This window comes from Sorex araneus, chromosome 2 (genome assembly GCF_027595985.1).
Source record: "Sorex araneus isolate mSorAra2 chromosome 2, mSorAra2.pri, whole genome shotgun sequence".
Classification (NCBI taxonomy): domain Eukaryota; kingdom Metazoa; phylum Chordata; class Mammalia; order Eulipotyphla; family Soricidae; genus Sorex; species Sorex araneus.
The window spans coordinates 323,609,144-323,626,691 of record NC_073303.1 but is presented as its reverse complement, the minus strand read 5'-3'; the positions used below and the strand labels follow the sequence as shown (position 1 = coordinate 323,626,691).

Genomic DNA, 17,548 nt, shown 5'->3' with positions numbered 1-17,548 from the left:
CCCAAAACAGGGCTTGTGGGGCTGAAGAGAACTCAAATGGACTAAAGTGCATGCTTTGCATGCTGGAGTTCTGGGTTCAACCCTGGGCACTTCATGGAGTGTTGCCCAAGCACCAAGGTGGAAGTAGTTCCTACTACAGCCAGGTGTAGTTTGAAAAAACACTCCTTAAAAAAAATTTTAAGGTGCAGGGCTGGAGAGAAAGGATGGGAGGTATGGCAATTGCCTTGTATGTGACTGGCCCTGGTTTTAATCTGGCACAACCTAAGGTACCCTGAACACAGCCAGGGATACCCCCTAAGCACTGTTGGGTTAACCTAACCCTCATAAAATAATTCAGGTATTTTTATACAAAAATCATCAAGGCTATGATAGTTTAGGATTGAGTTATCTTAGCATAGGGTAGTAGGTGTGTTCTTATTAAGGCATTAAAAGGAATACCGTATATTCTATTTTTGCAGTAGGAAAGCCTTCCCAGCAGCAGGTAGACATACATTATCTTCTTCATTATCTGCTTTTCACTTATGCTGGAAAAGACTCAGGCGTTTCCAGTGCCTTGACTTGGAATATACGCAAGAATGCTGGAGATCCCATGGAGGATTGTCTTTTAGCAAGTCTTGGATGTCATTTCAGGAATGTTCATGCACAGTACTTGTTGCTTGTTCTTTCCTTACACCTCCACTGCCAGCGTTGTTGAGATCATTGGGATTTGCACTTGCTGAACTTTGTTGCTTGGTGAGAGTCGTGCTCCCTTCCTTCAATGTGTGCTTGCTGTTGGTTGCGCTCATTGAATGCTGTACATCTTTCTGTTGCAGTGCTCCTTGGGACTTGCACCGTTTTGTGTGGTGCGTACACAGACCTGGCTGTTGTATGGTCAGGGGATCACGGCCAGCAGCACTTGGCACATGTGACCAGCCAGCATTGGGGATTGAACTCACAACCTGACTCAACAGGTGTTCCAGGCCGCTGAGCTATTGTTCTGGGTTGTATTGCTTGCTTTGATTTGTTTCTTTATTCTTTGGTGGTACAGGAACTTGATCCCAGTCTCATACATGAAAAGTGAGTAGTTTACTACTGTGTCTCTTGGGCCTGCATTGCATTTAAGTTGCACCCCAGAGGCCTGCCTTACCTATTTCTGAGATGCCCTGTGCTGTATTTTACTGCTTGTTTGAATTAAAAATAAGATTATCTTTTCAGTAAGCAATCATTGAACTCATTGCTATGTATGCTAAGATGTTTAGCACTGTAGCCCCATTGTTCATCGATTTGCTCAAGCGGGCACTGGTAACGTCTCCATTGTGAGATTTGTTGTTACTGTTTTTGGCATATTGAATATGCCACGGGTAGCTTGCCAGGCTCTGCCGTGCAGTCGGGATACTTTTTGTAGCTCGCCGGGCTCTCCAAGAGGGATGGAGGAATCAAACCCAGGTGGGCTGCGTACAAGGCAAATGCCCTACCCGCTGTGCTAGGATGAGTATATTGGGTGGGGGATGTAGCTCAGTGGTGGAGCTCTTGTCTTGCATATATGGGTCCTGACTCAAATTTGGGCACTAGCTTACAGTATTGAGTATAATTGGTCTTGCCTTTGTGATTCTTTAACAAGGCGATGTAACAAGTGATTCTCTGGACACACCACAACCAGTTATGTGATCACTGACCAACAATAGCAACAGCAGTGGGGAGGGGGCAAATTAAATAAAAAGCAATGAAAGGTTTACAAAAGCAATCTTTTAAAAATAGGGCTGGAGAGAGAGCAGTGATACTTGTGACTTCATTATTATCTTAAAGTGGACTCTTAATTGTAAAGGTTAAACTCAACCTTGATATGTAAAACAAGTTATTCTTTTTCTTTGTTGTCTACATAAATTGCTTTAAATGTTCATTTTCCTCATCAAAAATACTTTTCACTCTGGTCTCTCTGTTGGAGGAGGCCCACCTAGCGGTGCTGGCAGGGAATACTGGGACTACTGGTGAGGTGCTTGGGTCGTGCTCAGTGATTAAACCAAAGCACGTGATTCAGACTTCAGAACAATTCCCTAACAAAAACTTAAGTTTTTGCTTAGGTTGTATTAATAAGTCCATTGAACCTAGGATCTTATTGCAAGGCAAATGCTCTACTCTTGAGCTGCTTCCCTGACCAAGGATTCATTTTTCTGAAATGAAAACTTCTATTGTTTTACATAAAGAAAAAATATGTACAGTTCAGGACATTATCAGAAAGTAAATGCCATGTAATCATTGCTTAGGACTACAAATAGATCCTGGCTGGCATTCCAGAGCTCTGCTTGTTCCCGTTCTCTCCAGAGTTTGTCCTGATCTTTTCTTTATGATTATTGCTTATCCTCTTCTCTCCCTGTCCCTTTTCTTTCCTATGTTATTACCAGGGGTTCATACACTTGGTTTGAATGCTTTTTTTGTTGCAGTGCTGCTGCAGGGGTTCAGGTCTCACTCCTGGCTACAGTGCTCACACGACTTTTTTGTAGTTGAAGTGTTTGGGGTTAGTACATCTCAGTTTTGGTGCTTACATCCTTTTATACCTGGCTATGTGCTTGCAGTTTTTATACCAAGTTCTTTTAGGACACTTCAGGACACTTAGGACGATTGAATTTATATTTTGAATAGTGCTGTCTGGCTCTCTTAAAAAATTTGAAATGAGGGTAAAAAACTGCATGTAGAGTGTTCATGTAGCTGTCTACCTATAAGTATCAACTTTTGAAAGATGGGTTGTAGTGGAGATTCATGGACTGTGCATTATGAGTGGTATTGCTATGTTACAGAATGATTTACCCTAATGTACTGGTAAATTCATGTTTTTGTATGTGTTTGATGAGGAGGGCTCCTAAAAAAAGTGATTAAGGGATCTGAGTCCAATCTCAGAGATACTTGGTATGAAGGTCAGTAGGGCCACCCACCCCAGTGTTCCAACTAGTATCCCAACCCCAGTTATCTTGGTAACTAACCCCAGAAACCCATTTTTTAAATTATGGAAGAAAGAACACATTTTTCTTGTTTTACACAATAGATCAATTTTGGAAAGAATTTCACTGATAGGAGTTTCAGGAAGGTTTTTTTAAAAAATTATTTGCAGTGGAAGATAAAACTTCATAAGATGGGTTCATCCTGTGGCATTGTGGAATTGTTCTTCCCCTGCAATGGCAGTCATAATGCCAAACACAAATACATCAGGTGCTGTCTTCCTTAGATTTGATAGAGCTGTAGTGCTTTCAGTAAATTAACTTCTCATATACGTATGTGTGTATGTAATGTTATGTATTGTCTCTATATTGAGTATACATATAATATCTACAAAGGTAAGATTTCATCATGTTTTTAACCAGTAGGCTTCAGGTGTGCATAATATGGAATAACAATTTTTTTTTAAAGGCAGAAATGTTGCAAAACCGTTCTTTTTAGGGAATTAAAGTTCTTTTTTTTTTTTTAATACAGGAATGATGTGCTACAATAATCTCACCAATATAAAATTCCAGCCTCTTGTTGAAGCCATTCTAGTAAATAAGATGGCTATTAACTGGGTCCTGAATTGGGCATCTTTTTTTTGTTTGTTTGTTTTTTGGGTCACACCTGGAGATGCACAGGGGTCACTCCTGGCTCTGCACTCAGGAACTACCCCTGGCGGTGCTCAAGGGACCATAATGGGATGCTGGGAATCAACCCGGGTCGGCTGCATGCGAGGCAAACGCCCTACCCCCTGTGCTATCGCTTCAGCCCCTCGGGCATCATTTTTAACCTGTTTTATGCATCTAAATTCTTACCTCAGTGATTGAATTTTGCTCATACCTAGAACACTTCCAACCTCAGAACCTCAAAATGTAAATGTAGTCTTTGATCAGCCAGAGTGTTGGAAATTTCCAGTAGCTTGCCGAAAGATAACTCTTTAGTCTCTTCCTAATTCCAAATGTGAATTTCTCCTCTATTGAAGACAGCTTGCTTGTCAAAATTATATAAACCCGAAGTCCGTGGTTAAACGGTGAAGAAACAGCAATTTTTTTTAATTGGTCAAAGATGCAGAATTGTAACAATAATAAGCATGACCACTTCCCCATTTAATCTTCCCAACTCACCCTTAGTCCCATAAAAATTTTGTGTGTGAAATCTTTGCTTTTGTTCTTGATGTTTCTGAGACAGTGTATAGTGTTCCTGAGATACACAGTGATAGCAAACCCAAGTCTGGGTACTGGCTAGATGTCTCCCAGGTATCATTGCCAGGTGTGGCACACAGGGTTGAGCGCTGGGCACCCCCAGCATCTCCAGGGTGGCTCAGATGGCTACAACAATACAGGGCCTGAGTGTAACCGCATTCTTGGGCCTTGTACTGGCTGCATGTCTTGTTTGCCTGGGAGGCTCCTGGATTTTCTGGGCACTGCTTGGGAAGTTCCCTAAATTGTTCTTAATTCACTACTTTCTGTGGTTTTGGTGTTAAATCTAGGACTCACATGCACATGTGTCCCATCGCTGAATCCCTAGCACAAATAAATTTCTATCTCTGCATCTTCATTTTATAATTTGTTTTGCTGCTTGGGGGCATCAGATGTGTACTTTGGGCCCTCAGAAACGTACTCTACAGTGGAGTCATCAGATATTTTTATTTTTAATCCATGTTTGCTGCTCATTTTAATGTGTAGTTGAAACAGTACTAGACATTTTTATACTCACTGGTAATTCCTGTACTTTTGAGACAGCTAAGTGAAATCTGGGCATAGAGTCATCCTTGCATTTGGCCGACTTCTGTACATGGCAGGCACCACATATGGTCCCTTGAGCACAATTGGGTATGGCAGCAAAATCTGTCTTGGATTCCTAGTTGTTTACTTTCAATTTTTTTTTTTTCAAAGAAAATCATTGTGACCACTTCAGTTTTCTTTAAGCAGTACCATTATGGTTTAGGTCACAGAAGGCTAATGTCTGTGACTTGGTGGTGGTGGTGGCGGAGGGAGAGGCTGGCAGAGATGAGAGGATCATGCAGTGATGGGTTCATACCAATGTCCGTGCATGACAGGCTGACATGCGCCTTACCGCCTTTACCATCTTTAGCCCTTTTTGGGTCACACCTGGTGATGCTCAGGGTGACTCCTGGCTCTGCACTCAGGAATTACTCCTGGCGGTGCTTGGGGGACCATATGGGAAGCTGGAGATCAAACCAGGGTTTGGCTGCCTGCAAGTACTACCTGCTGTACTATTGCTCTGGCCCCACTAGCCTTTTTTGACCTGGATTAATCTGTATTATGCTCTTAAGGTTTGCCAAGAGCAAAAGTGGATGTGATTTTTCATTCCTTAATAAAAGTGAGTTTATACGGGCTTGATTTTTAAAAATTTTTTAATTTTTAAAAAAATTTCCATTATTTTTAATTGAATCACAGTGATAAACACAATTGCAAAGTTGTTCATGATTGGATTTCAGTTATATAATGTTCCAGCACCTGTCCCTTCACCAGTATCCTTTTCCCACCACCAGTGGTGCTGGTTTCCCTCCCCCATGGCTTGAATTTTTTAAGGATTGTAGACTGCTGAAGTCTTAATATTATAGAAAGTGTATACTTCTCCAAGTCAGGTCGGGGTCATCTCTGTTTTTCTTCCTCTCTGGTAGGATCTAAGTGGACCTTAACAATTTTGCATTTAGAGCAGTGGTTTCAAAGCGTTCTCTGCCCACAGACTGCCACTGGTGCATATGCTGGTGGTTGGAAACTACTGGAAGAGATTATTTGACTAGTTTCATAATAAACACCTAATTTGTTAGTAAAGAGATGAATGAATAAGAGGTGAGGCAAGAATATGATTTTCATTGGGTGTATTTTCTTCAGATTCGACTTTTTTACAGTTGTAAAATGAATTTGAAGATTGCTGGATTGTAGACCATGGCAAATGTGGATCTTAGAGTAATGTTACTGCATTGTGGTACTGAAGAGATAGAATAGTGGGTCGGGTGCTTGCCTTGCCTGCGGCCAACCAGGGTTTGGTCCCCAGCTCCCCGTGTTCTCTGTCTCCCTTAGCATTGCCAGGTGTTGCCTCAAAACAATACATTTGTGGCTGAGTTCACAAATTGGAATTTTCACTATGCTTTTGATAGAAATAATACATGGAAATACTTGGTAAAATAGGGTAAGTAATGAAGAAGAAAATGAAATTCTTAGAAATTCACACCTGGGAAAGAACTCACTCATTTGTCATACTTATGTATGTAAACCTCAGTATATGCTTTAAATAAAATTGGAGGTTATGTGCAATTTGAATTATGCTGTCTTGTGTCTGTGAATCTGACTTTTTTCTTTCTGATTTTGGTTTTTTAACTTGACAGGCCCCTTCACAGATGTAGTCACTACAAATCTTAAATTGCGAAATCCGTCGGATAGAAAAGTATGTTTCAAAGTGAAGACTACAGCACCTCGTCGGTACTGTGTGAGGCCCAACAGTGGAATTATTGACCCAGGGTCAACTGTGACCGTCTCAGGTAGCAATCATGTCCTGTGTTGTGCATTTTTACATAATTTAAAGTGTATTATTTTGTGATTGTTTTGTTTTAAATTAGTAGAACTTACTTAAAAGAAAAGCACTTAAGTTTTTTAAGTTCTGGTTTATTTTTAAAGATGTCCTGTTACCTTACTATGTGTAAGTTCTCAGTCCTTTCTGTGGTTAAGTGTTATGTGGTAAATTTGTAAGCACTGATGGGAGTGTTACAGTTTTTATGTCCTTTATTTCTGTAATGACATTCTCTGCCCTTATTTTTTAAGTATTACATTATTGTTGTGATTCATTTTCATTTAGGTCTGTTACCAACATGTTTATATGATGTGCATTTTAAAATTTTTGCTTAAAAATATACAAGCATCTTTTTTGCCTGGTGTATAAAATTGAGCCTTTCTTGTAAATACCAACAGTATATTTGAAAAACTTTTATTCTCTTTGTAGTCCAGAGAATAGGTTTGCTTCCTTTAGTACATGGACAGCTTACTCTTGCCATAGAATCTCTGCTGTTGCCATAGTTAGGGCCTCTGTAAACTGTTTCTTTTCTTCTAAGGCTTCCCAAGACAGTACTCCTTAACTGTGTCAGGTAACCTCGTGAGTAATACTAGGAAGCAAGTAAAATAATTGATCTTAAGGGAGATCTCACACTTCCTTTAAGGGGCTTTTGCATTTACTTCCCAGCAGTCCTTGTCTTTTCTCAGTGTGTGCTTGCGGTATTATGGGGAGCAGTAGTTTCTTGGTGTCCCTAGAGATAAGTACGTTTAAGAATAAAGACACCGCCAGACCTGGATGATTCTGATAAGTATTGCTAAAATGTCTATTTTATAAAAATAATCTTGTTTTCTGTATCAGACTTTTGGTTTTCAGTCTCACAGCAAAATAACAAATTATACAATGATTGTGAGTCTAGAGTGTCCCTCCCACTGTAGAAGTGGAACCTGACAGTAAAGGACAGAACAGAAGTTGGAGTATACACAACACCAGATCCTCAAGAAAAAGATTGAACTGAAAACTCTTAGTTTGATCACCTGGATAGAATGCTTTCTGTTTGTTTAAGTTGACAGCTCATGGGAAAGACATGTGAAACATGATAAACCAGTTGAGTACATGCATTCTGGATGTTGAAATAGGATTATGCAGTGAGTCCATGCATTCTGAAAGTTGCTGTATAAATCTTTAAGCCCTGAGTTAAATAGGAAGATGTTAGAATTATTTGTATCCACATGGCTAAAATCATTTTTGGTGCTGTTATTTTATATCTGTAGGGATCCGTAAAATTAATAGAATTTTTTAAAGGATTGTAGACTGCTGAAGTCTACAAGTATACTTTAATAAACACTTTATCCCACATTTGCACTGAGCACCTGACTTTAAAAACTCCAGATTGACTGGTTACTATTTATACATCATACCCCCGCATTCATCTACTTTAATTAGAACTTGCTTGTTCTAATTTTTTAAAGTAGTGCTTCTTCATATAACCAGTCACTTAGAATTACTGTATTCGTCATCAGTTGTTTTGTGATTGACTAGCATGCCTATTATTGTCCTTCTCTTTAGTTTTGCTGCTTAGGTTTTTGGATTTGCTTTTTTAATTTACATAATATACACACAGAGTTAATTGTTTTATCTTCATATGATGTGCAACTGTAGAGTTTAACTCAAAGTTCTAGCCATGTTTTAAGTTTCACTTTAGTACCTAGTGATTACTAAGTGACGGATGCTAATGGAAATGTATAATGTTTTGTAAATCTTGACATTTATTCTCTGTATTCTTTTTTTTTTTTTTAAACGTATTAAACCATGAGAATTTTTTTCAAAGTCGTGAAGTTAATGAACATAATGTAAGACTATTTCTTTACTTGTGTGTTCTTTTTGAAAGTGTTTATGGGTGGGGCCAGAGTGATAGTACAGCAGGAAGGTTATTTACCGTGCATGCTGCCAAACCTGGGTTAGATTCCTGGTATCACGTATGTGCACGCCCTCTCCCCCCACCAGTAGTAACTCCTGAGTGCAGAGCCAGGAATATCTGCTGAACATTTCCAGGTGTGACCCAAAAAGCAAACAAAAAAAAGAAAGTATTTATGCTTAAGTGTGTCTGTATATTTTAGAGATTTTAGGAATAATACTAATATTAGGGAAATTATTTCTATTACATATATTTTCTGTAATTGCCAGTTTATTTCTTAAAACTTCTTAAGATTTGTGTAATTTAACATGACTTATCACTTGTTGCAACCCTTTTAAAAATCTTTACAAGCTAGGGGCTGGAGTGATAGCACAGCGGGTAGGGCATCTGCCTTGCACGTGGCCGACCCAGGTTCGATTCCCAGCATCCCATATGGTCCCCCAAGCACCGCCAGGAGTAGTTCCTGAGTGCATGAGCCAGGAGTAACCCCTGTGCATCGCCGGTGTGACCCCTCCCCCCAAAAATACCCAAAAAATTTTTTTACAGGCTATTGAAAATCATAAATGTTAGAAAAAATTGAATATAACTATAAGAGTGTTAGAAGAATTTTGGAAATTGTGAGACTGATTTCTTAGTATACTTTGTTGGAATCAGTTTTAAAAAATTGATAAACTGTTCTCTTCTTGAAGAGGTTGTTTTGGGACCACACCTGGTGGCACAGAGAGACTATTCCTGCTTCTGTGCTTTGGGGTTGAGGGGGCGGCTAGAGGGGGCAACCAGGGCTAGGTCTTCTGCATGTAAAGCGTGCACTCAGATCCTTGAAGTCAGCTCTCATTAGTAAACTTCCCAAATAAATGGCAACTCAAACTCTTAGAAAAGCTGGAGTTTAATGTCAAAGTTAAATGTCTATTGAAACTCTGTTGCTTAGCTTTTCTTCTTTAAATTCTTGTTAACTGATTTTAAGAGCTGTTATAATACTAACTCAATATCATTTTACAATTTTATTATAACTGGGTTTATCTACAATGATTACAGAAACATTTTATATAACAGTTTGAAAAGACAGTATCATCCAAGCTCATAGGCCATTATAATAGCTAATGTTTGACAAGTTTTGAAGATGTCCTCAAGACTTAAGGGGACAACCATAGTCTCATTTTGTAAATTGCCTTTGTTTATTTTCTGCGTTATTAGGAGTTAACGATAGATCAGAAAGTCAGAAAACAAGAAGGGAAAAAAAATGGAAAACCATAAAGTTGATACTGGATCCTTGATGTAAATTCTCCAATATTTTGTTTCTTAAACCCTTCCTGGCTTGCTTTATTTTGCAAATTAGTGAATAGGTAATAGGAATAAGAGCATACAAACACAGAAGACAATGTAATCTTTTTTTTTTTCTTACTCAGTAATGCTTCAACCTTTTGACTATGATCCCAATGAAAAGAGTAAACACAAGTTTATGGTACAGACAATTTTTGCTCCACCAAACATTACAGATATGGAAGCTGTGGTAAGTAAAAGTTGAACAGAGTATATTTTGAGGAATGTGGTTTAAGCTGTTTAGTTCTTGTTTGAGAAACCTAATTATTAAAATTTAAAAATAAGTGTTCATTACAGATCTTAAAGGATCTTGAAAAGTGTTACTTCAGAAATGATTTAGATCTACTGCTACTGAAAGGAAAATTATATGAATTTTCAATATTCCACGTTTCTGTTATGGCTGGCTGATTGTGCCTGTATCTCCCACTGATCTGAGTGCAGCGACTGTGATAACCTGTCCACTGAGATAACCTGTTTCCAGGGTCATGCTTCTTGTGTCTCATGTTTGGGTTTTGTTTGTTTTAGTGGAAAGAGGCAAAACCTGATGAATTAATGGATTCTAAATTGAGATGTGTTTTTGAACTGCCCAGTGAAAACGATAAATTGGTAAGTAGGAAAGTTTAAGAAAATTGGAAACTTACAGCTCCCAGTTACTATGAGAGATTAATTCTATTTCTAATAATGGCATTTGTAGAGTGATGTTTCATATTACTTTTTAAAACTTCTATTCAATTTTTAACAGCATGCTTTAAAATTTTTTAACATTTTGTTCATTGAAGGGAAAAAGTTTGATTCAAGCACTATGATGGAGAATTTGACTCTACCAAGTTTCTGCCACTTAAATCACCTTCGTTTCTTTTCAGAACAAGACATAAGTATATAAAGACAATCAAGTAGCCACAGAAACTGCTTTTTTAGCCACTAGTAAGAGTAGTCTAGGGATAAGGAGATTTATTTTACAGGATTGGGACTGTGACTGGTAAAGTTCATGACTCTCATGTGTGAAATGTAGGTTCAATCCCTGGCAGCACAAAAAACAAAAGATATTTTGCTTCGTCTCTTGATTTGGATTAAAATTTTGCCTGATTTTATTCATTAGTAACGAAGTAATTTTCATGTTGCTTTTTGATTAGTAGGAGGCAGGCATAATTTGGGGAATGGACTAAGGGACATGTGTCTTTGAGAAATTGACTCAATGGATTTTGGTCATTTTTCTTTTTTTCCATTCTGAAATGCAAATTTAAATCTGACTTCTGAATAGGTTAATAGGCTATTTTTTTTTATCTCAACATATGGCTGCATTAGATTATTTGTCACAATCTGTCATAAATTTCTTGATCTAGCCTTTATTGAAAAATAACCTTGCACACGGCTGACCCAGGTTTGGTCCCTGGCATGCCATATGGTCCCCTGAGCACTGCCAGAAGTGATTCCTGAGTGCAGAGCCAGGACTAACCCCTGAGCATCGCTGTTGTCACCCAAAAAGCCAAAAAAAGGAAAAAAAAGAAAAGTAACCTTGCCGACTAAAAAATAAATGTGGTCAGTTGTTCACTCAGGATAAATTAAAATGAAAATCTATCTTATCCCACTTAGATGTTGACCAAATTGTGTATTATATATTATTATATTTTAATGTCTTAAAGTTTTTGGGCTATATTTACCATAAAAAAATATAGGTGTCTTTATTTGGAATTTTCTGTGGCTTATTTCTGCTTTCCACTTGGAGTCTCTTTGTCTAGACTGCCAAAAAGCTGAGAGATGATATAGCCGTTGCTAGAATGAAGAAAATGTTGACTCACTTTATTTTGATCTGATGATCACAATAAGTTAACATCCATTCTAAAGATGTACAACAAAAGAAGAATATTTTGTCTTATGGTAACTTTTAGTGTCTTTAACACCTTCAGATGTGCCATATTTTTTTTTCTTTTTTGGGGGTCACACCTGGTGATGCACAGGGGTCATTCCTGGCTCATGCACTCAGGAATTACCCCTGGCGGTGCTCAAGGGACCATATGGGATGCTGGGATTTGAACCCGGGTTCGCCGCGTTCAAGGCAAACGCCCTACCCGCTCTGCTATCACTCCAGCCCCATTTACGTTCTTATTTTTTTTTTTTGGGTAGATATGCCATAATTTGTAGTTATCAAATATGCTTTTAATTTTAATAATTAGCTATTTTATAACTGGGAATTTCTGCTCCCAACTCCTGCCTTTTGCAGCCAGAAATCTGATCTTACTCTTTTTTTCCTCCTCCTTAGAAAAGTGAGTCAGGCAGTGTCTATGTCTCACGTATTTTCCTTAGTATAAAACCTTTACAGTTTGTCCATATTGAGTAATATTCTATTATATTCTATTACATATCTCAGTATTTTCCATTTAAATTATGTCTTGACTGTTGTAGACTGTGCTTTCAATGTGGGGATAACAGATATCTCCTTGATAAAATGTTTTCATTTTCTTTGGATTCATTCCAGAATTTAGTGTGAATAAGGAATGATTCACTCTAAAAGTACATTTGGATATTTTCTTACTTTTGAGTGTTAATGCTGTTTTTTTCACAGCCATTTAATAAACAGACCTGATTTTTTTAACGGGCTTTTGTTCTGTGGCAGAGTTTGAGATTTTATTAGAAAAATGCTCTAACCCACGTATTTGATACTGCTGATTAAGAGCACCTCTCACTACTTTGGAAACAGCCTGAGGTTGACCCAAATTATATGACTGTGACGGCCTAGTCAGATTTACCTACATATATGTCCAGCTAAGAGTAATTCAAGAAAGTGGTTCTGGATCTCACTCAGATTTCTTAATTATGAAGATGAGCAACACCACTTGGGTTTTGTAAGCTTTTTTGAACCAGATATTAGGAATTTAGATCTGTTGAATAACTTTGTTTTTATATTTGGCTTTTGGACCACACCTGCAGTCCTTGGGGGCTACTCTGGGTGCGGTAGGTACTCAGGGGTCATTCGTTGAGGTAGCTCTTGGTGGTGTTCAGCAGCCCACGAGGTGCCAGGGCTTCCCTAATACAGAATATGTACTCAGTGAGCCATCTCCCTCGCCTTCTTTGAATTTAATTTAAAGTGCTGCAGAGACGGAATAGGAGTATGACTCCAGTAGAACCACATCTTGCTTATTGAGGCCCTAGCACTCCAGAGAATATTCTGAACCTGACTGAATCAGCCACAGAATGTATTTTCACCAATTAAAATTTTTAGATTTGTGATAATATTATTAGTGATCAGGCTTCTTTTCCTTCATTTACTGTTTATTTCCTAAACCTGGTGGTGGTGCTCAGGACTGCTCCTTGCTGTGTGCTTGAGGGTTGTTCTGTGGTGCTTGATGATGGGATTATGCAGTGCCAGCGATCAAGCCCTGAGCGCCTGAATGCCAAGCGTGTGCCCCAGGCTTTTGAGCCATTTGTATGGTTCCCCCAAAAGTTAGTACTGGGCGTCAACTCCAGGGGCTCACATATGTAAAGCAAGTACCGCTGAGCTACATCCTGGGTCCCCTCTAAACAGTTGTGATGTGTTTTAACAATTACTAATTATGTAGTTCATTTCCTTTTTTGAAATGGAGAAAAAGTCCAATGACTATTATTATTAAGCCTTTAAAAGCTAAAGCTTGGGGTGTGTGTGTGTGTGTGTGTATGTGTGTGTGTGTGTACCAGGCAGCTGGTATTCTTAGTAGCCAATTCTCAAGTATATTAACAAATGTTACTAGATTTTTTTTTTATTTTGGTTTGAGACCAAAATAGGTTTCTGTCCTGTTTATCGAAGAGATACTTTCTAAATCTTTAATATTTGTTTTTCTCTTAGAAATTATTTATTAAGGAAATCGGGTTTGTCTTAAAATCTTCTTTACTGTATAGATGTGTATTTTACGTTTCTCTGTCTTTGAGATTTATTATTATTGTCTTTTAGAGGCTATATTAAATCTAGGTTTATCTTTGTTGGAGAAGAGGCAAGATTGTTGGGTTTGTTTTGAGTTTTGGACCACACCCAGCTGTGCTCAGGGTTTAGTCTTGGCATGCTTGGCAGAGACCATATATGGTGCCAGGAATCAAGTCCAGGTTGGCCCAGGCATGGCAGACACTTTCCCCACTGTCCTGTTTGGAGGTAGGCGATGATTTCTTTATTCAGGGAGGCCATGGGTCAACAGAGTGCAGAGTGTATCTCGGCGCGCTCGCGCGCGTGTGTGTGTGTGTGTGTGTAGTGACATCTTGAAATCTTTCTGGTTCTTCAGCTAACAGGGCAGCGGTCAGGCTTGTTGTTCAGCTGCCTATAATGCATAGGTAGAACTAACCAACAGCTCAGGATGTCCATAAGGTTGAAATTTAGAAAATAACAGTTTTAAGTCCTCCGTGACTCCTACTTTTTTACATTAGTTATAAAGTGTAGGGAAAAACTTACCATCTTGCATGTTAAAGTTTATAGACAGGATAGATGCTTGGATCTTGTCATAGGTTTAAAAACCGATTTGGTCACAGGTCTCTCAGGTGTGACATGCAGCTGTTCTCCCTCTCTCTTCCATTTTGTTAATGAATGCACAGACCTAAACAAATGTGTTTCAATTCCTTCTAGATACTTTAGGTATTCATATTAGCCGGTAGGCCTTTTCAGGTTGGTTCTTGTGTTCTAAATCTAAATCTATTAACTGACCTTAGTAGAGGTCAGTTAATTTTCTTGATATGTAATATTGAGCAGTAGTGATAGCACAGCGGGTAGGGTGTTTGCCTTGCACAAGGCCAACCTGGGTTCGATTCCTCCGTCCCTCTCCGAGAGCCTGGCAAGTTACTGAGAGTATCTCGCCAGCACGGCAAAGCCTGGCAAGCTACCTGTGACGTATTTGATATGCCAAAAACTGTAACAAGAAGTCTCACAATTTGTTGTGGTACCCGCTCAAGCAAATCGATGAATAACGGGTGGACAGTGCTACAGTGCTAATAATGGCAATTTTTGTTTTTTTTTTTTGGCCCGGACTTGGAATCACCATTTCAAGAAACAAGTGAACATTTCAGTGGTAGTTGGTATTAAGGAGCATAATTTGTTCATTGGGGTAAAACAGTGATTTTCAGCTTTGTTAGAATTTCTGTGAAATTATTCTGTAAGCTAATATTAGAATAGATCTTGGCTGTTATTTGAAGGTACTTCAGAAGATAAAATTTTAATTCTAAAATCATGGCAGCAGCACATAATAGAATGGCAAATACTCTTGTTTCTTGTGGTGATGGTTGCATTTTATGATGGGCTTGAAGATAAAAATATATACAAACGCAAAATTTCCTTAAAAGAATGGATGGTCACTCTGAGCTAGGTAAAGTACTGTTTCTGTTCCAGGGACTTACATAGCTAACTAGGTTGGGTGTCATATTTTGGTTGCTTTATTTAGGTTGGGTGTCATACCTAGTGTGGGCTGAGGGTGGGAATTCATTCTTGGCACTGTGCTTACAGCTTGTTACTGCTGCCCCTGGGGGAACCATGCAACTACATGTAAAAACTGTCCAGTAATCCTTTTGGGTGATTTCCCAACGACCATTCCCAACGCCCTGTGAGCCTGGAGATTTCGGTCACAAGTCCCGCATACCTGGGTTTACAGCAGATGGACTCATGGAGAACAGCAGGGAGCTTGGCTGTGCTATTGTCTCTGATTGATGCACTTAGTTGTTTGAACTCAAATTTCAAGTTTTGGACATCAATGAGTATTTATCACACATATTTATTTGTGTGATATATATCAAAATATATCACACAAAAAAATCACATAACCTAGGTAGAACTGGATTTGATTAATAATCATGTTAAATTGAGAGATAAAGTTTCCAGAAAGTGACTCAAAGGCTAGTTTGCATGTGGAAATCTTCTTGTTTGATCCCCATTACCTTGAGGATCTCCCCATCTCCTTGACACTGCTGGATTTGTTCCTGGGAAACCGTGAAGCACTATATTCTCCTTGTCTAGTTCACACAGGTGGTTAGAGTATCCTTGAGAAAGGGCTTTGGGCCCTCTGCACTGCCTGGGAGTATTCTGTGTTGTCCCTCTCCTTCCCCCCACCCCAGAAGCTGCTTTAAATAAGACTTTCCAGAAGTGTACTGGGGTTGAAGGGCTTCTGTGGTCAAATGGACTTGGAACAATCATAAAAGTAATACTGTTTCTCAGTGAATAAGCATGATGCATATTGGCATATATAGGCCATGATAAAGGAAAATGTTTTACACAGTAACTCTTAAAGTAATGTAATAAATTTTCTTAGACTAGTGTTCTGTAAAACACAGTTCTGGAAATACTGACTAGTACTACTTAGACTTATTCTTTTGGCATTACTAACCTGCAAATTTGACAGTTTTTGTGAAAATTTAAATTGAGGGCAGCTTGGCAGAAACCCAGTACCATCTTAGTAGTTATTAGTGTGACTTTCTTTCATCCATGCATCAGTTTTATGTTGCATCTTACACTTTTATAGAAAATGTAGAACTCCAAAGTACCTGGATATTTTTATTATGGTACAAAATACATGCTTTGCTTTTTCAGTTGTAACAAAAAATGAAACCTTGGTATGTGTGTGTTTGTGTTTGTGTATGTATACACATAGAGAACCCCTCTGTTTTGTTTTTGAGGTTACAACTGGCAATGCCAGGCCTGGCTACTTCTGTAACAGTGCTTGGGGGTTGTTCTGGTGACAGTGAAGCTCAGGGAATTGTGTGTTGCCAGACATGGGTCCCTGGCCACTGCCCATGCACAAGCCCTTTGAGCTAACTCTGTGGCAGTAGAACTGCCTTTTCATTTTCTAATTTTCAATAAAGTCACAAAAATAATGTTTTGTATTTTATTAGAAACTGAATGAAAGGCAAATGAGAATAGGGAAATTACCGGTTTGTTGCACGTACAACAAAAACCAGTTTCTCTCCCCATAATTCTAAGAACTTTTTTTTTGAAAGACAAAATCCAAAAATACAAATACTTTCACAAATATACTTACATTGAGATCATTATAGACTGCTAAAAGACAAAGATGGGAGTTTCTCCCTGTTCTGCAGTTCCCCAGTATCACATCTTACATATGCAAGAATACCTATTTTACAGTATGTCATTCATACAATAAGGCTCTGTTGATAATTATATTTTGCCATTTCTAATTCAGTATTACCTAGTAGGGTTGAGAAAAATGCTTTTGAAAGCTGTACTATTTTGCCAGAGCAATCTTGTACAGAGGTCAGGTGCTTTCTTGCTTGTGGCTGAGCTGGGATCAATCCCTGGTACCCCATGGGGTCTTCTCAAGCTCTGCTAGGAGTGATCCCTGAGCGTAGAGTCAAGGGTAAGCGTGGAGCATGACTGGGTGTGGCCCAGAGTAAAAACAAATATGAAAACTATTGTATCTTTGATGTTTTCCCCCCAGCATCCACACATAAAATTGTAAAATATACATAAATGGAATTTTAAATTACTTTTCTCTTTGTTTTTATTTTAGTATGAGACTTACTATGCCAGGAAATTAGAGCATTAAAGTGGTATGACTAGGCAGTTTGTTAATTTGCTTGTATATATTGAAAAAATGTAAAACTGAATCCTGGCTTGAATTCATTATGATGAAGATCCCTAGCACTCCCTTATTAGCAGTCTTCCGAGAATTACATTATTAAATTGAGGGGGGTCTTTCCCAACAACCTAGGAACTACCTGGGCCACACGCTGGTTCTAAGGGGCTAGATCTTGGGGCCTTTTTGTGAAAGGATTTTCTGAGTGGTATCTCCAACCCCAGTGTGTAGTTTTAAAAGCATAGATTACAAATAAGATATTTTCATTTATAGTTAGAATAGTTACATAGTGAATTCCTTGGCATTG

The 17,548-nt window shown here is 38.6% G+C and overlaps 1 protein-coding gene across 1 annotated transcript in view; it reads left to right on the top strand.

The window, feature by feature from the left end:
• The window catches only part of VAPA (VAMP associated protein A), a 40,802-nt gene that overhangs the window by 12,048 nt on the left and 11,206 nt on the right, over positions 1-17,548 (top strand). The window contains exons 2-4 of the mRNA XM_055126322.1: positions 6,311-6,463; positions 9,793-9,896; positions 10,232-10,312. Of these exons, the coding sequence (XP_054982297.1) occupies positions 6,311-6,463; positions 9,793-9,896; positions 10,232-10,312 (338 nt within the window). The remainder of the gene's footprint in view (positions 1-6,310; positions 6,464-9,792; positions 9,897-10,231; positions 10,313-17,548) is intronic.